General features: G+C 45.3%; 1 protein-coding gene across 5 annotated transcripts in view; it reads right to left on the minus strand.

Annotated features, from left to right (window-relative positions):
• LOC120810682 (myocyte-specific enhancer factor 2A) overlaps positions 1–17,066 on the minus strand; it is a 29,414-nt gene extending 12,348 nt beyond the window's left edge. Inside the window, exons 1-5 of one of the 5 annotated variants that reach the window (XM_078084901.1) lie at positions 16,705–17,066; positions 13,505–13,621; positions 9,910–9,971; positions 5,259–5,438; positions 1,813–2,016 (exon numbers count right to left, since the gene is read on the minus strand). In XM_078084901.1, the coding sequence (XP_077941027.1) occupies positions 1,813–2,016; positions 5,259–5,312 (258 nt within the window). In that variant the 5' untranslated portion in view covers positions 5,313–5,438; positions 9,910–9,971; positions 13,505–13,621; positions 16,705–17,066. Of the gene's footprint in view, positions 1–1,812; positions 2,017–5,258; positions 5,439–5,822; positions 5,948–6,021; positions 6,239–9,909; positions 9,972–10,088; positions 10,196–13,504; positions 13,622–16,607 lie in introns of those variants that run through there. The other 4 variants (XM_040165457.2, XM_040165476.2, XM_040165485.2 and 1 more) reach the window with 4 other exon arrangements.
• Positions 17,067–27,999: the final 10,933 nt, after the last annotated feature.

The raw sequence follows: 27,999 nt of genomic DNA on the forward strand, positions 1-27,999 counted from the left end.
GGTGACAGAACGCGCTGGAAACTGCCTGTGTGTGCGACTGCAGTACTAGTGGGCTGTTTGCGTGGCTGCAGCAGAGAGATAGTCATCAGCAAACATCGCGTCCGATCCAACAACGACAATGATTCCAAAGAAGCTTTCTGCCGCTCCTCCAGGACATGAGGGCGGCTTATTACTTGACACATAGTCAAATTTCAGTCTTGAATGTCGCAAATGGGCCGACCGATATGCAAAAGAGCGAGCTCTCACTTTCCAGACTTTGTTTTAACCAGCCTGTCCGTATGTTGTATGTGTAGAGAAAAAAAACAAAAAAAACAAATGAGGCTTAAAGCAGGCAAATCCAGCCGGGTTATTGACCTACAGAGCCGACACAGGTGTCTGCTTGTGGTCTATTAAAGCAGGAGGACACACACCACTATGCCATTTACAATCATTATGGGCGATTTATTTTAATGGTCCATGTTACCAACCTCTACAAATCAGTACATTTAGGAGGGTGAATTCAGTATTTAACGGTCGTTGTCTGACTGTTTCGCATGCGTGCTCCTGTTCATCATGAACTCCTTTTCTCAGTAATACAGCAGTCGTATTCCCCTGAGAAACAACGTTAGATCTAAACGTGAGAGGACGAGAATGTAGAAAGAAGTTGGTAGAACATGCCGGCATCCTTCAAAAATAAACCTGAACACTGAAGGGGGAAGAGGCCTTTTTAAAATAAACAGTTTGGGAAGTTTAGATTTTTTTTTACATCTGACAGTTTGTGTTTTATGTGTCTGTGTGTAAAAGCAGCGTATGAAGGCTCTCAGCAAGGCAAACACGCATTGGAAGCTCAGGTAAACGCCACAATCTGAGTCACGATGGTCGGCCATTATTAATGGCGGCTGCAAAGAGTAAGTCTGTGAGAAAAAAAGGGAAGGGACCACAATGCAACCAAACGGCTAGATGGTATCGCTGAAAGCATCGATGTCTGGCGCGTGTTAATGCAACAACAAACAGCCTCACAAATGATTTGAATAACCCAAAGTTGGAGGACCAACCTAGTGTTTAACCCAAGTCTTGCAAATTCATGACGTTATGTCCATTCTGGGCTTGATTCTGGCATAAACCATGATGAGGATTTATTTGGTCAATATTGACCATTTTAAATTGACACAACACAAAGCAGCTTCTAGTACGATTTTTTCCCTTTTACAAGCTTGCTAAATCTAGTCAAACAACTAAAGAGAATAATATTTATATTTGTTGTAGTATTATGCGGGTGTTTTAATCCCTCGTGTATTGGCATGCACGTTGAGTTGAACAAGTTCCCCGTTTATGTGCTGACTCAAAGAAAAAAGATAACATTTTATATATCTTTCAAAATGTGTTTGAAATTTGAAAAATAGTCACACAGCACTGAAGGTGCTGCTTAACGTTACCGAGTCCTCTGCGGTTGCACTTTTGAGATAAGCATCCTTCTACCAATCGTTAATGGATAAACCTGAAAAGCAAAAGGTCTACGGCCTCCTAACGATCCCCATGGCATCAGTGCGCTCTTCAAATGAGAGGAACTATTAAACATCATGTATTTTCTTGCATTTTTCAAGAGTTAAGGAAAGATAGCTTGTCGATTGCAATGTAAATTAGCTCTCAGCCAGTATGCACCCAGTGCAAAAGCATAGCAGGTCTCATTAGACCACCGACCAAAAGAGGAAAAAGAAAGTTCACATTTTCTCTCCAGCACAGACGTGGTAGCATATTGTGTCAGATCAAAGCTTTCCCAACAACCACAAGTGATGCAGAAGACCACTCGACCTGCAGTTAGGGGCCACTCACCTCCACAATGTCAGAGTTGGTCCTGCTCTCGTGGGGTTCGTTGTACTCGGTGTATTTCAGCAGCACTTTGTCCATGTCGGTGCTGGCATACTGGAACAGCTTGTTGGAGCTGTTGAAGATGATGAGGGCGATTTCACAGTCGCACAGAACGCTCAACTCGTACGCCTTCTTCATCAGACCAAACTTCCTCTTCATGAAAGTCACCTAGAAAGACGGAAACCAAGGATTTGTTTTGTTTTCTTCAAATACATTTCAGTTTTATACAACTTAGTCCAAAAAAGAAATAGTTCACATCCAAGGAGAGCAACATAGATGAGGGGAAAAAAACTAGAAAAAGTGATTGCTTTTTAAAAGTCTTCTGAAGCCAGAATCCGGCTATGGGGATATGCTCATCTGCATATTCTTCCCATCTTATTCTCTTCATTTTATTTGATCTAAAGCAAATTCTGTACTGTCCTTGACCCAAGAAGACACCCTTATTTTAACATTGATGACATAATGGTTGAAGACACAATAACAATTGTAAATGGAGGTAGAAGCTAGCGGGTCCTTTCAGGTACTCATTGACTTTTGAAATTTGCATGACAGGCTTTTTATATCATATATATTTTATAAATAAAAGAAAATACATTTCATTTAATAAATTAAATCAAAGGCCTTTGGCTGCTGCGGTTTTTACCCAGAACCACTGACCATGAGCCAATAAATACAGAGGAAACACAAGTTACCGACACGAAATCAACTGACCCTGTGACACACAGCCAGTTGCTGACTGAACCTTGAAGGAGGAGGGAGGACGCGGAAGAATGCCACTAATCTAGTTGGTGGAAACCAACTGAGTAACGTTCCCCCTCTATCAATGATTACGATCAGCATTGATCATAATTATATTTGTTGAAGGTCCACATACAGTCAGTAAATTATATAGTCAATATTTCTATTTAGTGTGCAGTATTGTATCGCATTGTGACATCTAAAATGATACAAACCACACTGGCACCGAAACAAACTAAAGAACAAACAAAAGACTAAATGAAAGTGAAATAAATGAAAGTGTTCAGGTTCACAGATGTATTTTTCCTGTGTGCAGTCATCTGTGTATGTGTTCCTTCCATCATGGCCTCTGCGATGCTGACTCATTTCGTCACGTATGTAGCAGCAGCTGCCTTCACACCTTCTCACGCCACCGTCAAGACGCCCAGTGATGCAGTGAGCGATCACTGTGTTGGTCCTCTCTACTTTTGGCTGCATGGTGGTTACTCAGGCATTTGCTCAAAGCTCAGGTGGGTGAACTGGAGCTTAATATGAAAATTGAACATGAAATATAAACACCAATTAAGGGTGTTGCGTCCCCCACGTAACAAAGGGCTACAATTCCTTCCCTGAAAACTATTTTGTGAAAATGTTCCTCCCACATGAAGGCAGAGAACAGGAAGTTTGGTTTAAGGAAAATACTCTTTTTGTTCTACTTTTTCAAAAGGTTTATGTTATGCTGAAATTATTCTACAATCATTACCCATAACGTGAGGTGATGTTATGGGTTATATATTGTATCACAAGGCCATTCACTGTGGGCTTCACTGGAAGTCAGACCGCTGACAAACACAGAAAGGAAACTGTTGGGAGAAAGGTTTGGAACCTGCTGCTGTATTATGTGCTGCCATGTAATTGTTGATGACCTTGCGATATTCTTTAATGCTATTTGAGCGATGCAAATTCCCAGAGGGATAATAAAGGGTTTATTCATTCATTACAGCGTTCTTCACTTCAGGAACGCTACCATTATATGCATGATAGCACTGTGGCTTTTTATACTTCACAGCACTGAAAGCCACATTGAAAGAGAAATGTGCTGTTTTCAAGTGATTTAGTCTCTTACACTGGCCATAAAACTAGATTTTCTGAAAACATTCCCCAATGGAGGTGACATAATGTCCCATTTTGTGTCCAGTGCGGTTTAATTTGTTTTCAAAAAGTGTCCTTGGAGCTCCTTCAACATCACAAGTTCTAGTTATGGGGCAAGGACTGCATCCGATTGCCAGAAAAAGTTCATGTTCAACCGAGCTGAACATTTGCTTGAATGCCAGAAGCAATTGGAACAGTAGTAGTAGTCACAGAATAAATGCTGCATCTCATTAAAGTAACTAGATTAGAGGATAGTGGTAAAATGTACGTCACAGTTCTCACTATAATTTCAAGGGGAGTAACTGTAAGAGAGTCTCTTTTATATATTTTATACAATTAATTTGCGTTGATAGAACATGTTTTAAATGATGTTCATTATTTCCTGAGCATGACTTGCAAATATATTTCTGTGAAAAGAGATAACAGAGCCGCCTTGTTCCTCTTTCAGAATACACGTATGACTGTTACATCGCTGACACATCTTTCTACTGTCGTGATAATATATTCTGCATGGTGTATAGTAGTCTAGCAGTGTGAAAGCGGATAGGAAAGAGGAAAACCAGCTGAACAAACTTGATGCGCTTAAAAGATAAAACAAGAACACCAGCCAACTTCCCAAAATAGCGTGCAAGGAGCTAAATATACAGCAGGCTCCGTCGATGCACACGACAGCCAAAGCAGTGTCGATCTAAAAAGGCTCGTGCCAAGACAACCAAAGATCAAATATAAACATCGTCCCAGATATTTATTTTTCAGCCACATCCCTATTCCCAGAGCGCCAGCCTTGCCTCCTAGACAGGCTGGTATTTGTTGTGCTGTTGGGCTGATCTATATATATATATATATATATATAGAGAGCAGACAGACAGAGAGGGATTCCAGTGGGCAGCAGTGTGGCCGCGCGGGGCGACGCTGAGCAGAGAAGGCCGCTGTGTGTCCCAAACGCTGACCCACCCTGCTAATGACAGGGTGCCGTGCAGACCCAGCTAACCCCAAATTACCGTCCTCGCCACCAGCTGTGACCGCTGCACTCTCCAAAGGAAAACGGCTTTGGTGGATCTTTAGGCGTCCACAGAAGGCTCCTTGAGGGATCCCTTTTACAAAGTGTTCATGAACCTTTCAATACTCCATATGATATTTTGCCTCTCCAACCCACTTTTATCAAGTCGACCACCACTTTGCTTATTGCTCTCTTAAGAGCATTAATATAGGAACAAACGGAACAAATGTAAAGCCACTATGGAGAATAAGTCCCCCTCTCTCTGTGTGCTGTAATTGAATCTACTCTTTGAGATTTTAACAAAGCACTTAAGCGGCTGGGAGTCTGCTGGCAGGCTCCCGGTTGTCTCTGCACGGCTCATACAGGAGTTCCCACTGATATCAACACACAAGCCGAGCGCACGCCCTTCTGTTGCCCTGCAGGTCAACACCGTTGGCACCGTCAGCGCTGCTATAGTCATTGGCACCGTTATGTTGGGCTTTGAAGGAGTATACAACTAAGATGGGATGAGCCGGGGGGACAGGAAGAAGAAAACACTGACCTGTCGGTTCCTCTCATCTACGATGCGGGTGATCTGGATCTTCTTCCTCCCCATTGCCAAAATGACTTCCTCTAACAGCTGAAGAAGAATATCAGTGGGCTCCAGGAAACGGGGAATCCCTAACACATAGTTCCACTGTCAACTCTGCTACGGTTACTGGTATCAGTTTGGCATGGCTCGCTGAAAAAGAGTGAGATGGAGACAGCGTCAGTAAACAGTGGCACAATAAACGATATTCAGCGAATACATTTAAATTCTAGCAGAAATCAGATGGTCATAAAAGCAGGAATTTTCAGTGAAACAGGTCGGAGATTTGTTACTGTTTGCCGGAGACATTTTTTTACGCTGGTCAAACGTGCAACCGGCATGAACGCGGCTTTCTGTGCCAGCGTGGCCAGACCTTTAGATCTGCCTCATTTCACCGGACAGCCGGGCGCCGAGCTTCACTGATCAACCAGCAGGACTGGAATTCCAGCAACAAAGACTTGATCTCTTCGAGGTTTCCCACCCACAAATGGCACGAGCCAGCCACAGGCAATGCTTCCAGCGAAGGAGCGTCATTACCTCTCATTCCTTCAGAGTCCTTTCCAAAGTGCCTTTTGGGCCTCACGAGTCTTTCGCTTTGGAATTTAATCTCGGGAACATTTGATTTACATTAAACACACCAGGGCGGACTGAAAAGCACGCTGTCAGAGGAAAAACCACCAGAGTTAAATCTACTGCATCTACTTCATCACACACACACACACACACACACACACACCTTGTCTAGCGGGCTGAAAACCTCCACAGCAACACTCAGTCTCGTGCGCCAGCACCAGCGCTCAGTGCGGCAGCCTGGAGTGAACTCGTCTCTCGTCTGGTGCTGCCTCCTCCTGAAGGACGGCCCACCTGCCCCGCCGTGTCCCTCTTCTCCTCAGCCCTCGGCGTTTCTGAGCCCTGCCTTACCCCACAGCTCCTCAGCGCTTTCATAATCTCATCTGATCTGGGAGGAGGCAGAGAGTGAGGCGAAGCCGGGCTTTATCCTAACCCTCGCTGGATTACTGCAGCATGTGGATGCCGGAGCAGGAGCCACCAAAGCCCCCGCTGCCAGCACACAGGGTCGCATTTGTCATGCGCCGGTGGAAATTTAGTGGTGATTATTTGCTGATTGAAACGATCTCTATGTTAGATAAAAGAAATAATCAAAATGAGTGCCAGTCGCAGAAAACACTCATAAAGCAGATGAATGTAGTTTTAGATTTGTTCAATAAATGAAATGGGAGAGTAAATCCCATGTTGATTTGGAGTGCGTTTAGTCATTTTACAGGACTGAGGTCTCCATTGTTTAAAAGATTTCGATTGAAAATACAGCCACCCAAATATTCCAATTTATGTCCTTGAATATAATATAAATTGGTTTGCAAGAAGCTGCACGTTATCCTCTCAAACCCTTTGAGTTCGCCGCCATGCCAGATCGCAGCGGACCCTGCGGGGTCAGATCAGGGCACACAAAATCTGGATGATTTGAGGGCAAGATACAAGTATTTTGAAAAGAGATGGGCGGTTGTGGGTGAGTGGGGGAGCACGGTCGTCCTCCAATCAGAGGGTTGTGGGTTCGATCCCAGGCTCGGCTAACCCGCATGTCGTTGTGTCCTTGGGCAAGACACTTAACCCAACATTGCTCCTGTAGCTGCGACTACAGTGTGTGGATGTTAGTTACTGATGGGCAGGTGTCACTGTGTGTGGTTCTCCTGTCATCAGTGTATGAATGGGTGTGAATGGGTGAATGATGTCATGTAGTGTTAAAGCGCTTTGAGTGGTCAGAAGACTAGAAAAGCGCTGTACAAGTACAGGCCATTTACCATTTACCATTTAGATAAAAAATAAACGCTTTGCACCACTCTCATTAGCTGCTTTTTCCATGAGAAAAAAAGAGCAGCGGATATTCTTGGCTGCTGGTTCGGTTGAACTCATTTGTTGTCTTGCTAAGTTTGAGAAAGCCAAATCCTTGTAGTGATGTAAAATAACTCTACAGTGAGTTCTAGGAACTTCCTTGAAAAGCAGAAGGGTTTTCTCGCACCTTCGTGCGATGCTAATAGGGGTTTTATTTATGCCGAGTCTGAAAAGCTGAAACCGTGTGACTGACACTAGGCTGCTAGTGCAGCTAATGCCGGAAACTAATTTAAGGGCTACCACTGCTTACGCTTCCACTTAATGAGTTTAGACTTTTTTTCTTCGTACAGATGACACTAAGCCTTTAGATGTGGAAATCTACCAGTGAAGATATCCAGCGGCCACATGCTGTCCTGTGACTGCTTTATCATGCATAATGTTGGTGAGAAATGGAACCTTGAACACAAACAACATGCATTAAAAAATAAAATACAGATTAACCAAATTTCTCTCTTTGACGATACATCTGCGAGTCGGGTTTGCGAGTGTTGTGGAACGATGGAGCCACGTTTACACCTCACATCCTAGGCAAGTTGTCCACATCAACGCGGATGTAATATGTTACTATGGCAGAAACTACCTGGTTGCTCTACAGATCAATAGAGGCCCCAGGATGAACCAACGGGCTGCAGCCACCAGCTCCCACACCAACACATTCAAGGCTGAGCAACGTGTTGTAATTACATCTAAAAGAAACGTTTTGAGGAGATGTTGATGGCGATGATACGGGACTAAATCCTCTTGAGTAGCTTTATTATTTTGAAATGTCAACCTCAGCTATTTTCAAGCATCTTCCTTTAAGAAAGTGTAGCACTTGGAATACAAATATTATCTTTCCCAATTCAACACTGAACTCATGACTGCATGAATCTCTGTGATGACACTGGATTTAATTATATATTATTGGTGGGTTCCCACCTTCTTAAATATAAGCTATTTCACGATTATTATTCTAGATATTTGGTATTCAGGTAAATCATTTTCCTAATTTCCTGAAAGGCCTGAAAAATGATCAAACATCAATGAAACCAGCTCTTTCTAATCTGTATTTGGCTCTGACCTTTTCATCGCCTTTCTTTAACTTCAAAAAATACCCCCCGCCTCTCTGGACGTAGTCTTAACAAGAAGTGCTAAGCCCCCAAAGCGAACCTCACAGCCAAATACGCTTCTCTTCATCTCACCCATGAAATCCAATTCCTGCGGATCTTTGGAAGCGTGACCGCGCTTTGTGAGGGTGTGAAACACACTTTTCTAAGGTTGGATTGCACAGGATTTCATATCCGTTATGCCTATAAAATAGCAATATGGCACTCATTGTTGTTTATGGAGCTGGGTTCAGTCCAGCAATTTTTATTGTACATTGTGCAACTACATAATGAGCAGAAAATAAACATGTTTACTTCTCAGTTGGGTAAAAACGGTCGTCCTAGTGGTTTGAATATTGGTCACGTAATTTACTACTACTCAACATCCTCGTAAGGTACTGAAAGCACTACATTTGCTTAGTTGATGAGATCCATACACTCATATTTAGCGCTAAGGCCGAAGACAGGGTTAAACTGCTAGCGCAACTCCGACTGGAGTATTGATCATCTAATCCAACTCTCACCTAGGAAGCCAATGCGGTGCGTTTGCCAAGATTTTAATCTCACAATAAGTGAATACTTGGGTTTTTTTCCCCCATAACTGTACGTTAGAGTACACTTTCTACTCATTGGTTTCACATTTGTTTGTCCTCTACGTCAAATACATACACTTGCACATATTCGATTTCAAAAAGACTACGTTTTTAAATAAAGATATATTTAAACTGATATATTGACAACTGCAAGTAATGCCTGTAGGTTTTATGTCACCTCCATCCGTCATGGTTCAGGCTACATCCGTGTCATCATTTGTGAGAAATGTCCATGACAAGCATATGAATTCTTGAATAATGGCAGTTCTGAGGAATTAAAAACACCGACCAAAGAATATCAAGACTTTAAAGTGTTAACTTTAAAGCTCAGGGATTTGCTATTCAGTAAATAGTTTGTGTTTGCATACCGGAACACACACACACACACACACTCTAACATTTAATCTTTCAGCATCCAGTGGGCCCTCTTGAAAACCAGGCAGGGCCCCTCTGTCCAGATGACACCAATACACTCCAATAAACGGGCTCATCAATAAGTAATTTAAATCTAATATCTAAAAAGAAAACACTTCTAACATTATGAGCATTAATTAACAACCCCTCCTCCTCCGTTGACTCCGTCTCATGTAAAGAATAAACACAGTCAGAGCTGGTGAAGGTTAAATCACGCTGAGCCTGAGCAGCGCCAGGTTGTTTCGGTACAAAGTGGCACGGAGTAATTGGCTACCCTTTCATCCCTCCTCCTCATAATGACCACGGGTTCATCTCTAATTGCGTTGACCCCACCATGACCTCTGCTCCAGTCCCTCCGACAGGGAATCAATGAGGCGTCACGCTGCTGCTACCCAGCACGCTCCACTAGATAAACCCCGGTACTAAAAGAACCACTGTTTCCAATATGTGCGTCATCAACATCCTTCTCGCTGGGTTGATCGTTGAAGCTGGCCTTATTGTCACCGCGGAAACGGCCATGGCGAGATTCACGGCCATCGGCCGGGAGGACGAGAGAGTTTTCTGTTTCATCACAGCCGAAGTGTTAAGGACCGGTGACACTGATTACATTCCTTATTCACGTACCTTCCCTGCAGCTCTGCTCGTCTCTTTTTTTCTCAATCTCGTCCTTCTTCTTCCTCTCGCATCTTATTTGCATCATTTCCATCGGAAGGGAGAGAGAGAGAGAGAGAGAGAGAGAGAGTTATCACTTGCTCAAGGCATAACCAGGCGGACTGATAGAAGATTCTTCTCCCCCGCAAGACCTGGAAAGTCTTTGAAGTTGGAGTGGAGTTTTCTGGAAGTTCTTCGGGGAGCGTACCCATGGTAAACAGGCGGGCGATGCTGTGGCTCCCCGAGGGAGGTGGAGTGAGATCAGGCTTGTTTACCGTCTGAAGTGTTTAATACTTCCCTGTTTAGAGTAGCACTCGGTGAGCCGACCCTCCCCACACACCCAGTTGTGAATATTACTTTTCTTTGATGAAAGGAAAGCGAATGACAATTTATGTAAAAACATAATGGGAGTTACAGCTACTTAAAAGAAGCAGCGAAGAAATTAGCATTTTTCAAATGCAAATGATGCTCCGGCACAGTACACAATCCTCTAAAAAGCGGAAGTTAAAGCCCACGTCGCTACCAGCGACGGCAAGCTGCAAATGAGTCTCCTTGTAACAATGTGCAATGACAAAACCAGAGGTTGAGTAAAGTCACCCATAAAAACGTTCCGTTTTCCCCTTTTCTGTGGCGAGACAGGAGCAAAGAATCCGAGTGCTGCCGTTCTCCTGCTGCCAGGCTCGGCGGGAGCACTGTGATTAATTCATCACCCGCAGTCAGGCGGGCTGGCCTCTGGAACCGTGCGGCCAGAGTATCGATGGCGCCCTGCAGGTCACTGAGCTAATGAGTTTTTTGCCCGAAATGTATTAATTAAACTCATCCTCCTCGAGCAGCGCATTTAATGGCAGGCTGAAGGCCACGGAGATTAGGCGACTTAAAGTGTCATCTGCCAGGCCACCCGACTCCCCAAGTCAGTGAGCAAACTAAGAGGCTGATTTAAGTGCGAGGCACTACGAGATGTGAGTGGAGTGTGTGTGTGTGTGTATATATTTAATGCAAGGCACGATGGGGAGAAAAAGAAACTCAAATAAATGTGTGAATTTCACACTCAACAAGCCCGTAGCTTCTGGGCTGCAGTTATCCTGCGTGCTGTGTTCACAATCTCCCAGCCTTGTAAAAAGTCCAAGACAGCAGTGGGCTCATTTAATTACTGGCCCGCTGTGATGTCATTTCATTATTGTGTTGCTTTTATGACAGTGGTAGTGGGATAAGATTTTCCTGTCTCAACAAAGAGACGCTGATGTCATGCCTGCAACGCAGATGGAAAGACAAGCTGCCCTGTAAAAAATTACTCTCTGTTCCTTTCGTAAAAACACTAATTGGTCTTCAGACGAACTTCCAACACTGTGTGTTTTAATATTGTGTGCATGTCCAGTTTTGTGCCCTGCCGTTGAAATGCTGCCTGCAAAGCTATCAGCCGTGTTACTGAGGTGAATGGTGTGACGCTGTCATTTCAAGACTGCATAAAGCATGTAACAGGATAATATTTAGAACATCATAACAGGGCTCAGCAGAACCAAACTGAAATACTAAAATAAATATATATATTTTTTAAATTATATATATTTTTTAAAGTTTGAGAACATTCATCTTCAGAACAAAATATGTTTTCAATGCAATGCTAAAGAGGGTACACTCAAATATCAAGCTAGAGAGTAAAGCACTCTCCATTCATACGATACAGTCGGACAAATACATGCATACATTCTGTAAATCGCCTCTGCTGCAGAAGAGTTGCACACTGAAAAGTATCTCTAGCCTTTGATCTACTAAATTATATTATAATGAATTCTTTAACATTTTCGTTTTTTTCCTGCTCTCATTGAAATTCTGTGCTTTCAGCAAAGTAATATCATCCTTTTAATGTTGTGAAGCGACGGAAAGTAGATCTGAGGCCTCTATCCTGAGGGTCCTTTAAGCAAAATCCAATCCCCGCCCCTAAATATGCACACGCACGCACACACGGGCACACACTGGATAAACCGTGGACTTTTTTTTCCAAATGGGTTATGAACAGGACAAGTAAAGGTCAGTTAAAGCTCTTATTCAAGTCATTCCTCATACATTGGTCCTGTATCAATCGCACATCAGCGCCGTATCCGCAGGATCAAGAAATGTCGCTCGCAAGGGATTTCACAAATGCGTAGAATTTGTTAGCAGATGGTGTAGCGGACTTTACTGAGGAGGAATTAGGGAGTCGTGTGCATTTACTCACATTTATTTCTCTTTCACCGAATTGCTGGCATGAGAGGAGATATTACATGTGGGATCTGCCGGGTCACCTGGGATTAAAGTGTTTAATTGCTGAAAGCCATGCGTGAGGTCACACTGGGTGCTTCTGTGGGAAATTAACATCCGCATGAACAGCCAGGCCACAGCGAGGCCAGCTGACTTCACCATGTTGTTAAAGACGTGACAGGAATTCCTACTGACCTTCAGTTATCACCCCGATACTCACATGTTCAATAAACCAGCGGCAGTGAAGAGATTAAGTCAATTAGCCGACCACTATCAAAGCATAATAGTAACAGTAACGCTTTTTTTCTAAAAGACAGGGAGTCTTAAAGTAACAAAACTAGTGAATGAAAGATGCATTACCACATCCACATGATGTCAAAACTAAGAAAAATAAAGCTGAGACTGTATTTAATCAGAGTTACGTTCTGGATATTTGGGAGTGCCCTATTTAAAAGTTAAAAGTGAACAACGGGGTCTGCTGTAACCTCGTCCTCAACTCGGCTGGCAGTGAGAGCGCCTCGGTGCACAAGCAGCTTCAAGGAAGTGTTGGCACCATTAAGAACAGAGTCCGGACTCTCAGCAGACCCAAGCGCCTCTCTGGTCTGGAGCCTGTACGTGCAAATCAACACCGAGTTTAATTAAAGTCGAGCCACGCTCCCATCGACCGGACATTTGTGTTTGACTTGGCAGGGGGCAGGGGAAACCTATTTACTGTGAGCAACAAAGGCCGTTTTATAAGACTGCAGGAAAGTAGATGGCAAAGCTAATATTTGGAAATTGTTCTATTTGATTTCTGTGTTTATTGAGTGTAATTTCTGAGCTCCTCTGCAGCGCTTTTAGCATCAAACGTGCGTGCGTGTGTGTGTGTGTGTGTGTGGCCAAGGCGGTCAAACGGCAGGCAGCCAGATGTTTGGCTGGTTTGGAAGGAGCAGCTCAGGCCTGATTACCCGGCGTCCCACGGTTCTCAACTCCGACAGATTAGGAGCTCTTCCAGAAAACACAGCCAGAGGAGAGAACGTCAGCAGATGCCTTCGCTAGAAAGGTATTGCTCAACACGAAAAACATGATGGAAATTTCAATTCCCTGCAAAGATACACATAAAATAACTTTTATATTTCCCTTGACCCCTCAACACTGTCTGCAGGTCATTTGAATCAGGAGAAGCATTTAATAACATTGAAAATGAAATCAGTTATAGAGAAAAAGATACGGCCCAAGTATTACCAGAAATCAGTTTTGGCATTGGGTGACAGACAGTTGGGTTGGGTTTTTGTAAGCTGCTGGAATAAATTTCCTAGAGGAATGCATGATTGTATTGAATATATATTACCTGAAAGTGTTACTATGTGTCCTGACTGTAGGAGGGACTCTTCTTCAGCTTCAAACTCTGAGGACGGGTACAAGAGACAAAGTCACAGACAGCAGCTCCTCCTTTGGCTCTGAGATTCTGGAAGGACAAATAAGGACATCCAAAGCATTAGTTACCAAAACGATTTCTTTCCACTATCAAGTACAATAGAAAACATTGTGAAATTGTATTTCTATTTGTGAGAAGTTGGCTTTTTAAGTGACAAAAGAAGGAAAGTGATGACCAATACACATTCAGACGGTTTGTCTGAAGGAAGGATGAAGCCATATTTCAGGGTGTGATGAAAACAACAATGTTTTTTCCCCAAACAGATGTTTTGATGTCTCTATAACCACGTCAAACAGCAGGGGGATATTCCAACGCGTGATTTCATTAAAAAACTCGAAACATAAAGTGCAGCGGGCAGAACTAATGAGCCTCTGCTGTTCTCTAATCACATCAGCCTGGATGTTAGCATCAGCCCAGACAGGTTCCAAGCACCCGACAACACGCCTCCGCTCACGGAGGAGTCATCGGAACCTCTGGCCCTCTCGGCCGCGCGTGACGCTGCGTGTCATCGACTCGGCCAGGCCTCGCCACGGCGAATCAAAGCGGATAAGAAATGCATTAGCCCGCATTTGCTCGTGCCCCGCTAAAGCAGGCCATGTAATTGACTAGAAAAAACAAAAGTCCGTCAGTTGGTCACGGAGGACTCGAAATAGCCCCCTCGGTCACACACACACACACACACAGTGGAGCTTCTATTTCTCCAGCGTGTGGGGCAAAAAAGAGAAGTCTTCCCTTCAGAAGTGTTGCTATTTCTGTTTACCACATGGCCCCAAATATTATATCATTAGGGAAACTAGGAGTGAAAGGAAATAGCAAGCAGGGGACGCGTGGATTCCACAGAGCCGCACATCGGGAACCCCACTGCCAGGGTGGGCGAGCGGTCGTGCCGCTTATTGACACAACATCCACATGTCCATTCATGTAAAGGCGAAACGAAAGTGAGAGTGTGCTGACAGTAAGGCGTTTTACATGATTTAATTCCTGGTATGTATGTTCGTGCATGGCTGACATCACTAGTTGCACATCCAGCAACTTCTTTACTGCCTTTTCTTGCTGACTGCTGCAATTACACTGGATGTGTAATGGAGGTCTTCAGATATTTTTACTTCTGAAATATCCATATACAAGTATCAATACAATATTTAGCATTTAAAATGCTAAATTATTTCAGATACTAACATGTAAACTTTGCAGTTCACTATTTAGGTGAATGCCACTTGTAATAAACTCAATAAACGTATGTGTGACCACTAAATAAGAGTTACAGCTCTTTATTCTGTGAGTAACAGCAGCAACATCTCACTTTTCCTTCAGCATCCATCGATGGGTTCAGAGGTCAATTCGTAGAGCTTTACGCTTCCATTATTTTATTCTGTGATGTCAGCAATTCTTCATTTTGTTCAGTTTAATTCTCCTTTAACTGTAAACTCTTATCCAGCCTATGTGGCTGCTATAGTACAAAACCAATAGAGGTGAGGCTGAAAGAAATATAAACATTTCAAAAGTCTTAATCAGACGGCATGTATTCATTATGCACAATCGTAATAAATGCGGAGGAACATTCTGCATATAGAGTAGTTATGATTTTAAAGATTTTACTGCGCCTCTGAAAAGCTCCTAATTTCATCAATGATATGGGACTTGGCTCCATGCAAAGTCAATTTTCCAAACTATACAACACAATATATTCTGGGTTTTACAACAGGGTTACTAAATGATGTGGACAGCTATAAAATGAACTCCATATTCATATATACCAAAAGCTTCAGTTAGGAAAAGACACAGATGCATGCGCACTAACACAACTGGGATAATGCATTTCATGGCACCGCAACTAAATGAAAGTATATCCGCTCCAGACGAGACGGGGACTGAGTGGACATGTGAGCGTCCTTCCCTCCCGTATGCTCCCTGTGGTCTCAGCAGTGTGACGGAGGGACAGTGTAACCGTGACCTGATTACCTGTCCCCTGAAGCCTGTAATCACTAAAGCCAGCAGACAGGCGCTGTCAGTCCGCTGACAGGGAGGATAATTGAAGGTGATGCTACATGCTGCTGGACCTGCTAATGAAATATGAAAACAAAAAGGGAGAGCAGAACGTGGTGCGTCTATTCCCTCTATGCCTACACGTTGGACTTTTTAAATATCGCTCTATGCAGAGTGTTGATCCGAGGGTTAGAGGCTCTTACACCATGCAAAAGAGCCTAGTCGTTCAGTTTTTCCTTATCCTCGTAATCAACAGAGGAAAGGGGTTGTTGTTTAGCAGAGATGGAATGATTGTTTCTCCTAGTTCCAGTTACAGCATTAACCATTGACAAATATTTAACTTGCGTCAGGGAAGTCACCTGTTATCCAGGTACAAGCTGAAACCACGTCCCAATCCCCCTCCCAGCATGTTCTTAACCACTATTTGATAGAGACTTTTGAGGATCAACTTTTGGAGAACTCCTCCAGGTCCAGCCGGGTCATGAGAGCGAGCCGGACCGACTTCCTCTCACTGCCTTTGGATACACGTCCAGAGGTGCACATGTGGGCGCCCGGAGTGATCCATGCATTGACTGAACAACGATGATAACAGTTCTCTCAAAACGGAAAGGAGACATAAAACAACACGCACACCGTCCTGCGGAAGCACACTGCTGGTCTGCCTGTCGGTGACGGCCACGCAGACATCTACAGACATCTCACCCCTTCAGCCGAACTTAAGACCACCGAAGCAGCGTGAGGCGCGTGCTGTATGCGCAGACCAGCGAGCCTTCAGGCGCGTATCTCTGGTGCTGTTCGACAACACGAACCAGATGTGGTCGCGAGGGGAGAGGAAGAAACGAGCTAAGCGGCCGCGAACGGCTCGCGGGGACGCGCGTGGTTCGCTCGGTGAAGTTCTGTGGAGCCGCCTTCACTCTGCGACGCGGCCGCGCGCGAAGAGCACACGCGCGTTTAGTTGTGTACGTCGGGGCCGAGGTGGTTTAGGAAGCGCCGCTGTGTCGTGAGGGGTAAGAGAGGACGGGTGACTTACCGCTGCGTGTCTTTCTGGAGGAACTCTTCCTTTGAGCCAACGCGCGCACACACACACACACACACACACAGCGTATTTGGGAAACTGAAATACTCACAACGCGAGCGCGAGATGTAGCTCCTCCCACCAGAGTCACGCACTCCCGCCACACACACGATTTCTCACGCCCCCATCCCCAAAAAATCGGGCCGCGTTGGTTACCCCCCGGTCGGCTGTAGCGTCCACCCCGAAAAAATGTCACTCCAATATTTCTTGAAAAGTTGAGAGCCCTGTCAGTGATGGTGTGAAGTATTTGACATTTTGCCACTATGTAGAAAAGTCAAGCTGTTGATTGAAATGGAAATTTGGAACGGAAAAAGAAACAAAGAAAAAAACAAAGATGGGAAAAAGATGGATTATCCGTCCAGCTGTGGATTTCTTCCCAATAGCAAGGAAGAGGCTTTTGAGAACTCCTTGTGTAAAATAAAGCCAGGCTTTTCAAGTACTTATTAAGGAGTACATGGCTTTCATATGTGTATAGAGAGGACTTGTCACAAAAAAAGACAAGAGGCCTGACAAAACAACATTCCAAAGCAACAATTTCTTCTTTGCAAAATTGATTTGGTGTTTTAAACATACTAAAGTAGTAAATCCATGTTAGGCCATCAGATGGAAGAGGAAAAAGCAAACTCTGGTGCCCTCATGAGCCCCTTGTGTTGGATGACAGCTGAATGCTCAGTTTAAAACATCAGGCAAATCACTGATGACCAGATTAGTCACATAAGTAGATTTCACAACCAACCAACAGATTTTTTGGCATTTTTCAAAGTCAAAAAAATCACATTTCTGGAAAAAAAACAATCACGTTGTGAAATTCTGTATGTTTTTTTGTTCAATGTGAGTTTTAATTTGTGTTTGACTCTGTCTCCCCCCACAGGCTGAAGAGTGAAGGCCGTCCGTCCTCAAAATGCCCATTGCTCACCAGAAAGAGGCTGCAGTGTTTTGATCCTGAAATACTAGTTACAGAGGACACGTCTAGACATCTGGCATCAATGCTTGCAAACATTAACCGTACATTGATTTTGTTTCTTTGACAGTTGATGCTGGTGGGTACGCAGATCAATCTAGCAGACTGGACCAGAAACACCCTTTACAAAATCATCCCAGCATGAGCGACTTGAAATGAAATCATTAAAACTGAAGATGTTACCTTGAGTTTACTTTTTGTATATTTGATTTAACATTTATGTTGGTTATATTTGTCCGATTCAAAGACAGAAGGCAACATTCGTCTTATTATGCATTTTGTAAAGTATAGCATCCCTTTATATCTTGATAGGTAAATAGTATTTATCTCTATATGTAACTGATCCCCATTATTTTTTCATGAGTGGAAGGTGTGGAGTTTGGAGGAAGAAGGAGGGATTGAAAAGCCACCATCGAAACACAATAACCGCAGATGAAGGGAATGTCATGCGTCATCATCATCCACAGATTGGATTATGATGAAACTTTCTTTATGAACAGATCCGCAAGAAATTCACTTACTTCTCAAAACTGCAGCGAGGAGTGAGACGAACATAGAGCCTGGTCTTTGCCTCAGAATATCTGGCTGATCAAACTCTGCCACCTGTCAGAACAATAACTTAGTTAGTCTAGGTTTATCAGAACACAAGCTTTATCTTTCTGTGTTCCTGTTACCTCGCCATTTTCCATGACCAGAATACGATCTGCATGTATCACTGTGTTGATACGATGAGCGATTGTGAGCACGGTGCAGTCCTTGAAGGCTTCACTGATGGTGCTCTGGATCAAGGAGTCAGTCTTTGCATCGATGGATGCTGTTGCCTCATCCAAAATAATGATCTTTTGGACAGGAGAACAGGGTTGGTTGTGGTGGCTAAATGATGTGAATGACATCAATAGCACAAGCAGTTACTTTGGTTATTTTTACACCTTAGTTGGAAGCAGGGGAAGGACCCCAACGCAAGCAAGGATGAAAATGCAACGATTTCAATGAATTGGGCATCACAGTCAGTCTTATACAGCATGGGGTCTAGCCGCCGGCGACACAAAGACTAGACTATGCGCACATCTTAAGTGTCTTATTTGTGGCTCCCTCAGACAGGGATCCTCGCTTCAACCGGACAGGCCTGCCTGCCTGCCTGCCTGCCTGCTAGTGATGGCAAAGTGAAGCTTTCCGAACCAGTGAAGCTTTCCAGCCAATTGTATCGGAAAAAGGTTCATTCAATGCATCGCAAACTCTACGATGACCTCTGCTGTTGAAAACTTGTAGTGCAAGAGAACCACTGAGTGCCACTGAGTGCCACTGAGTGCCATTGCGTGCCAGTGGCACAAGGAGGATCTCGGCCCTGCTGATATTTTGGCCCAGTCTCTGTGGGTTGAACATGATTATGAAAAGTTGAACCAATAAATCATCTAATAAATACATGGATTGCTATATGAATAAAACTTGTTTTTCAGGTTTGACTTGTGTCCTTGTTTGTGTGTCCTTGTTTGTGTATTTCAATTCTCTGTACATTGGAAAGAAGTGGAACAAACACTTATCTATGTCTTTCTGCACCTTTGTGCATGTATGTTTGTGATCATACTAGCAGAAGAATTAATGGAATATATATATATGTCTTATATGTAAGCAATATCATTTAAAATACCAGAAAGTGCTTCCTACTGCATGTGCAGTTCATGGCAGTCATAGGGACTTATGTGAATTGTTTGAATCTGGAATGTGGGAAGTGATTGTGCTTTTGGACAGGTTTGTTATGACATGATATTGAGGTGCTTGTGGACACATGAGATGGGGCATGAAATTATTATTGATTTTTATTGATGAACACAATTTTCTCCAGAGTATTGGGGTTGAGTCGGTTTCTTTTTGTAGAAACTATTTCCCCAGCTTTAGAAAAAACGCGCTCACACGGCACGGATGAGGCAGGAATGCACAAAAGATTACGTGACAACACAAATAGATGTGGGTACACATGTTTGTGTTTGACCCAATATTTTAGCGGGTCTTCACTTCGTGGAATGTTTGGCTCTACCAAATATCTGGTGGTCTCCACAGTGGCATCGGCTGACACACTTTTCACCATCCTCTTCTCAAATACTTGTGTATCTAAAAGATCCCACAGTCCTGAAATGGTATAGGAATGCATTAAGATGTATATTATACATATAAACAATATATTGACAGTAGGTTGTTACCTGAGGAATCAGACGCTGAAGGTGCATCCTCTGAAGTTGATGGTGTTTCATCATGTGAGGGTGCAGGAGATTGTTGTCTTATCACAGTGGCTGTTTCAGCAATACGTTTTTTAATGGCATTTTCCTGGTTTGTGGGGTTGCAAAACCCCATCGTTTTGAAACGAGGATCCAGGAGCGTGGCCAGAGGATGCTGTCCTGCCAATTCATAATTCCCAAGTTTCTCGTGCATTAGGCCTAGTAATTGCTCTCCCAAAATTCATCCGTCAGCTGCCTTTGTTTTGCTGCAATTGTGTGCCGCAACATCTTGACCATGGGTATTATTTTTGAACCAGGCACATGCTTCTCTGCAGAAAGCTCGACTGTTGCTTCTTTGAGCGGGGCCAAAAGTGCAATGCACTGACCAATACTGGTGTACTGGTTTGAGGTAAGTGGTGAAATATCTGTTTGCAGATAGGCCAAGGCTGCACCCACTGTCTCTCTCTGCTCATACAGCCTTTGCAACATGTCCAGGGTGCGTTTCCACCTCTTGAATGAGTTTTGCACATGGAGCACCCATTTGCTTCTGAAGACAGAGAAGGCGCTCTCTAGCCACAGTGCTGGTTCTGTAGTGTGTGGCAATATCCCTCGCCTTAGTGCGGACCTCCTCCAGACCAGGTGTTAATTTCACTGATTTCTTTACAACTAAATTCAATACGTGTGCAATGCAGTGGCTGTGCCTGATCTCCATCATGGTACTACACAAGGTCATGTTAGAGGCCCCATCTGTTGTTAGGCACATAACTTTGGATTTCGGGATTCCCCATTCCTCCATTATGGACCCTTTCACAGAGGCAATATTTGAAGCCGTGTGCCTCTTCCCAAACTTGGCAACTGCCAGCAAAACAGTAGCCAACCTGTCCCCTTCATCCACAAAATGGCAAGTGAAGGCCAAGTACGAGTCCATGTGGATGGATGTCCACATATCAGAGGTCAAAGCCACAGCAGTAGCCTTCTGGACCTTTTCTTTGGCCTTCTGCTTCTCCTCGTGATACTTGGCCTCCACCATAGATTTCAAGGTCTGCCTTGAAGGAAGGACATAGGTGGGGTCCAAAAGAGACACCAAGGCCCTAAAGCCTTGATCTTCCACAACCTAAACAGCAAAACAAATGTTACTATGTGTTTTACACAAATACCTCAATATATGTGGCAAATAAATATCATACCTTGAAGGGCTGCGAATCCTTGACAATCATGTTCACCGGTGCCTCGTCAATCTTGGCCTTCCTATCACCTACAATACAACAGGCCATGGATAGTTTTAATGAGTAAATGCTGGAATAAAATGAATGTATAAACATATATTATATATTTATAACATTAAGATTATATGTAGAAGGGACCTACTGAATTAGAGGAATTGTACCCACCATGGATGCTTGCTGCAGCTTGACCAGCCTCATGCTTGGCACGAAAGTGCCTCAGCATGGATGAGGTGTTATTGTTATAAGCCAATTGCTGATGGCAAACCAAACATTGGACCTGACAACAGAATTTACAAAAGCATGTTTTTCACGAATAAAATAAAGGCACATGTATAGTTCAACTACAAAACCCAAATAAAAATAAACATCCATAATTACACAATACAAATGACAGACTTTGCCTGCCTATTACAAACCTTGTTAGAGGAAATCAAAGTGCTCCCACATCTCAGAGCGACCTCTCTTTGCCACAGGTTCCATTGTAAATTTGCGCTTTGCTACTAATACTACTACAACAACACTGACTTTGACTGTATCAAACAAACTAGCCCCGACCCTGCGGTCACGTGACTGTGCGCCGGACCGAAGCTTCGGACGTCACTGATGACGTCACTGAGCCAGAGCGAAGCTTCGGACGTCACTGATCATGTGATCAGCAGCGAACGAACCGAGCACCGATACAATTGCTTCGCCCTGCACTGGTTCATATTTCGACACAAGCTTCGAAGCAGGAGGGTGGGAGGTAACAACACTACTGCCTGCCTGCCTGCCTGTTTGTCCCTGGTTCGTGTGTGTGTTTTTGCCCGTTGGCCTTTTACTTTTTGACTATTAAAGTCTTTTTCGTTAAAGTCTGCGTTTGAGTCGTGCCTTCCTACCCAACCCTGACAAAATTTCCATCCCTTGCTTGTAAATTAACAATGTCATGAATAAACAGTTAAACCTGTCAATTTTCAATAATAGACTAAACGGACTGCGCATAAAACAGGTGAGGACTGGGATACAGTTTGGCAGGTAGTGGTTCCGTCACCAATGCAACAGCACGTACTGTCACTGGCTCATAATCCTACATGGTCCAGACATTTAGGGGTAACTAAAACATACAACTTCCTCCGACATTTCTTCTGGCCAATGTGTGCCAACTTACAGGGAAAGTGAACAAACCTGTTCCTCGTGTGCCACTTCACCCGATTCCGGTGATTGGAGAACCGTTTGAGCGGGTGATTATTGACTGTGTGGGTCCATTACCAAAAACTCGAACCGGTAACCAGTTTCTGCTTACCATTATATGCAGCGCCACTCGGTATCCGGAGGCAATTCCTCTCCGGACAATTACAGCAAAGACCATTATTAAGAGTTTGATTAAGTTCTTTTCCACCTTTGGTCTCCCCCGAGTGATCTAGACGGATCAAGGCACTAATTTCATATCCAAACTGTTTTCTTCGGCATTAAAAACATTGTCCATCTCACACCAGGTCTCAAGCGCCTACCACCCAGAGAGTCAGGGGGCTCTTGAACGCTGGCACCAGACACTGAAAACCATGCTGAGGAAGTATTGTATGGAAACAGGTGCTGATTGGGATGAGGGGGTGCCCTCTGTTTTGTTTGCTGTTAGGGAAACTGTACAGGAATCATTGGGGTTCAGCCCTGTTCTAAATTAACCCAGATCGTCCATGAATCGAATCGGCAACCATGAATCGCGATTTGAATCGAATCGTTGTTAAAATTACTTTTTGTAAAAACTTTTCAACGGTGGTAGCGCCCCTAACTACATTTGTCAGTCTAAAAAGTATCTTTTAAATGGTCCGCAGCTCAGCTTTCGAGTCAGCAAAAGCACTGCTTTGTAGTGCTCCTGTGCTAACAGCTCCTAACTTTGACCAGCCTTTCAAACTGGAGGTGGACGCCAGTATGGTGGGATCTGGGGCGGTCCTCTTACAGGAAGATGAGGAAAGAGTAGATCGGCCAATTCGGGTTTTTTCCAGGAAGTTCTATCCGTGCCAGTCACGGTACTCTACTATTGAACAAGAAACTCTTGCTTTATGGTTGGCCTGAAATGGTAAATGGACTGTACTTGTATAGCGCTGTGGTGGCGGGCGTGGTTTGGCTCGGCTGCAGAGAGGACAGAGAAGGGAGTGGTTCGGGGAACGGTGCCGGGGGAGGCATAATCAGCCTCAGCTGATACTAATCAGTGTGTGTTTGTTCTGAGTCTGGCAGAGAAGCTGGAGCCGTACGCGTGTTCAATAAGAGTGTGAAATAAAGTCGGAGGTTCCGTTCGAGCGGATCGGTATGGACCTCATCGGACCGTTTCACCGGAGCGCACGCGGATATCGCTATGTGTTGGTCCTCATGGATTACGCAACGCGATATTCAGAGGCAGTGCCATTGCGCAGTATCTCTGCAAAGAGCATCGCGCAGGCTCTGCTTCAGGTCATCTCCCGAGTTGGAATCCCGAAAGAGATTCTGACTGACCAGGGCACCTTGTTCATGTCGCGCACACTGAGAGAACTTTACGGATTGCTGGGTGTTAAGTCTATTCGTACTAGCGTGTATCACCCGCAGACGGATGGGCTGGTGGAGCGTATGAATAAGACTTTGAAGTCCATAATCCGTAAATTTATTAGCGAAGATGAATGTAATTGGGACCACTGGCTTGACCCTCTGTTGTTCGCAGTGCGGGAGGTCCCCCTGGCCTCTACGGGATTTTCTCCCTTTGAACTTTTGTTTGGCAGGACGCCGCGAGGGGTGCTGGACCTGAATAAAGAAAGATTGGAGGAAGGTCCCAAGCCCCTGCAAGAATGAGATTCAGTACGTCCTGGACCTGCGAGCAAAACTCCACACACTGGGCCGGATGTCACGAGAGAATTTGCAGCAGGCCCAGGGGCGACAACAACTGCTGTACGACAGAGGGGCCAGGCTGCAATGATTCACACCGGGAGAACTTGTGTTACTTCCTTCTTCCAACTCTAAACTCCTAGCCAAGTGGCAAGGGCCCTTTGAGGTCTAAAAAGTATCTTTTAAATGGTCCGCAGCTCGGCTTTCGAGTCAGCAAAAGCACTGCTTTGTAGTGCTCCTGTGCTAACAGCTCCTAACTTTGACCAGCCTTTCAAACTGGAGGTGGACGCCAGTATGGTGGGATCTGGGGCGGCCCTCTTACAGGAAGATGAGGAAAGAGTAGATCGGCCAATTCGGGTTTTTTCCAGGAAGTTCTATCCGTGCCAGTCACGGTACTCTACTATTGAACAAGAAACTCTTGCTTTATGGTTGGCCTGAAATGGTAAATGGACTGTACTTGTATAGCGCTGTGGTGGCGGGCGTGGTTTGGCTCGGCTGCAGAGAGGACAGAGAAGGGAGTGGTTCGGGGAACGGTGCCGGGGGAGGCATAATCAGCCTCAGCTGATACTAATCAGTGTGTGTTTGTTCTGAGTCTGGCGGAGAAGCTGGAGCCGTACGCGTGTTCAATAAGAGTGTGAAATAAAGTCGGAGGTTCCGTTCGAGCGGATCGGTATGGACCTCATCGGACCGTTTCACCGGAGCGCACGCGGATATCGCTATGTGTTGGTCCTCATGGATTACGCAACGCGATATTCAGAGGCAGTGCCATTGCGCAGTATCTCTGCAAAGAGCATCGCGCAGGCTCTGCTTCAGGTCATCTCCCGAGTTGGAATCCCGAAAGAGATTCTGACTGACCAGGGCACCTTGTTCATGTCGCGCACACTGAGAGAACTTTACGGATTGCTGGGTGTTAAGTCTATTCGTACTAGCGTGTATCACCCGCAGACGGATGGGCTGGTGGAGCGTATGAATAAGACTTTGAAGTCCATAATCCGTAAATTTATTAGCGAAGATGAATGTAATTGGGACCACTGGCTTGACCCTCTGTTGTTCGCAGTGCGGGAGGTCCCCCTGGCCTCTACGGGATTTTCTCCCTTTGAACTTTTGTTTGGCAGGACGCCGCGAGGGGTGCTGGACCTGAATAAAGAAAGATTGGAGGAAGGTCCCAAGCCCCTGCAAGAATGAGATTCAGTACGTCCTGGACCTGCGAGCAAAACTCCACACACTGGGCCGGATGTCACGAGAGAATTTGCGGCAGGCCCAGGGGCGACAACAACTGCTGTACGACAGAGGGGCCAGGCTGCAATGATTCACACCGGGAGAACTTGTGTTACTTCCTTCTTCCAACTCTAAACTCCTAGCCAAGTGGCAAGGGCCCTTTGAGGTCACACGGCAGGTGGGGGACGTCGACTACGAGGTGGTGCGGTCTGACAGGGGCGGGGGTGCACAAATATACCACCTGAACCTCCTAAAAGCCTGGAGGGGGGTGGAGTCCGTCTCTCTGGTCTCTACGGTATCGGAAAGGGAGGAGAGGGAGAGCCAGAGCGTGGACGTTGCCAGGTTGCAGGAGCGTTTTGCTAATGTGTTCTCTCCCTTGCCGGACCGACCTCATAGTGCAGTATTGAGACGCCCCCGGGCGTGACGGTGAGGTTACGACCCTACAGGTTGCCCGTACACAAGAAAGAAGTGGTTCGGAGGGAATTGGCCAGTATGTTGGAGTTGGGGGTAATGGAAGAGTCAAACAGTGCCTGGTGCAGCCCCATCGTCCTTGTGGCTAAGAAGGATGGATCTGTATGGTTCTGCGTGGACTATCGCAGGGTGAATGACGTGTCACGGTTCGATGCCTACCCAATGCCCCGGGTCGACGAACTCCTGCACCGGCTAGGCACTGCACGTTTCTTCACAACACTGGATTTGGGGGACGTGCGCAATTGGACGGGTGGAGGTACGGTATGTGGGGTACCACTTGGGGGGCGGGCAGGTGCGCCCTCAGGTGGACAAGACGGCAGCTATCGCGGCCGGCCCGCGGCCCAAGACAAAAAAAGAGGTGAGGCGGTTCTTGGGGCTGGCGGAGTATTTCAGGCGGTTCATCCCCGGCTTCGCGGACCTCACCAGCCCTTTGACCGACCTCACCCGGAAAGGTGCGTCAGATCCGGTCCAGTGGTCGGAGCAGTGCCAGCAGGCGTTTGAGAAGGTAAAGCAGGCTCTCTGTGTGGAACCACTCCTTCATACTCCTAACTTCTCTCTCCCCTTGATTCTGCAGACCGACGAGTCAAACAGGGGGCTGGGGGCCGTTTTGTCCCAGGAGGTGGGGGAGGGGGGTGGACCGCCCGTTGTGTACATCAGCAGGAAGCTGTCAGAGAGGTGTGTGTGTCTTTCTGTTTGTTTGTTTGTTTTCCAGGTAGGATTGGGACACGGAGCTCCAACCCCTAGTCAGTCGTTAAAAAGCCTAGTTTCGGACCAGTTCTTGCTCGCTGCTAATGCTGTTACTTGGTCTTTGGTTTGTACCCTGTGTGGGGATATTTAGATATGTATACTTTGTGTTAAATAACCTAACTTGTGTTCCTTTTGGAACTTGTAGCAGCAGCAGGGAGCAATTGTTTGTTTGTATCTTTTTGACTAATTATTTGTTTCCTCTTTTGTTCACAGGGAGTGGGGAGCAGATTTAGAACTACCCCGGGGTATACATCACCCGTAGGTTTACTTTTGTCTAGAAACACCAGTTTAGACCTGGGCGGACCACCACCTGTACATTTGGTTAGGGCGCCTTGACCGTGTGCCAGGAAGAGATTGTATTTTCTATTGGGGGTTGGTACAGGTTAGGGGTGAGGACCTTTTTGTTTAGTAGTAACACCACTTGAGGACAGGGGGGGAGGTGGGGGGGGGGTGGAGGGAGCGGGAGGTGGAGAGGGAAACCCCTTGGATCCTCTCCTGAAGACCTTAATGGCTCGGCCTAGGCAGCAGAACCGTCTTGGAAAGGTCATTGGTTAATTAAGGCATGTCATCCAGAAAAAGACCTGTGTAAGGCCATAAGAAGAAAGTGGGACTTGGAAGGGGAGAGGCCTCGCAGCAGAAAATCATCCAGAGGCACTAAAACTTCTTCATTGGTACCGAGGGAGAGACAAGCAACAGTAGTAACACGCTTAAGGACAGGGGGGGGGGGTGGAGAGGGAGAGACTTTGTTTCCTCCCCTGAAGGGGAAGGCTCGGCCTATGCTGCGGAAGAAATTCTGGATGCAGTTTAGCTTCTTCGTTGGTACCGAGGGAGGGGGACAAACCGACGCAACAGTAGTAACACCGCTTAAGAAGAGGGGGGGAGTGGAGGGAGCGGGAGGTGGAGAGGGAGAGACCTGGTTTTCTCTCCTGATGCTGCGGAAGAAATTCTGGATGCAGTTTCCCTTAGTTTGTGGCATCACGTTATCTTTGATAACGGAGACAATGCCATCTACACCTGCAACCGTTGTTAGACAAGACAGATCATCTCCTTTGTCAATACCCTTGCACAGATTAGTGGACATTTGTGTGATAACCAAGTCCTGGTCCCTGACACTGGTGTAGTAATTATTCATCCGATTCTCACAGTACTTCATATGTGTATCGGTGGGATTGGGATACTTTCCGTGGACCTGCTCAACAATTGTCTTAATGAAAAGTTTTGGTCTTTTCTGCGCCTTGTCGTCGTGTGCACGTTCTCCAGGAGTTTTTGGAGCAACGCTGCTCTGGTGTTCGACAACTGGTGACGGTGTCGTCCTGTTCTCTAAAAAGTGATCACTTATCATTTGAGCGAGTGGTTCAACCTGAGTTTCCTGCCACCAGTCCATCGTCTCAATGAATTTCGACGCCATGTCAAGTATTTCATGGTACAGGTCTGAATATACACTGATCTCTGGTAGTGATCCAGAAGAGGTTAGAGAGTCTGTCATGTGTCTGAAGAGGAACATGCTCAGCGCCCCTGTCTTTCTTTGCCTTTTACTTGACTCCTGATTTACAACCTCTGCTTCGTCAATTTCAACCAGCTTGGAGAGGATGTCTTCAATGTCTCCCATCAATAAGGCGCTGGGTTTTACCACTATGTCTGTCTTTTCTTTTGTCTCCACCTGATATATTATGCGAATCAAC

The sequence above is a fragment of the Gasterosteus aculeatus genome, chromosome 12 (assembly GCF_964276395.1).
Source record: "Gasterosteus aculeatus chromosome 12, fGasAcu3.hap1.1, whole genome shotgun sequence".
Taxonomy (NCBI): Eukaryota; Metazoa; Chordata; class Actinopteri; order Perciformes; family Gasterosteidae; genus Gasterosteus; species Gasterosteus aculeatus.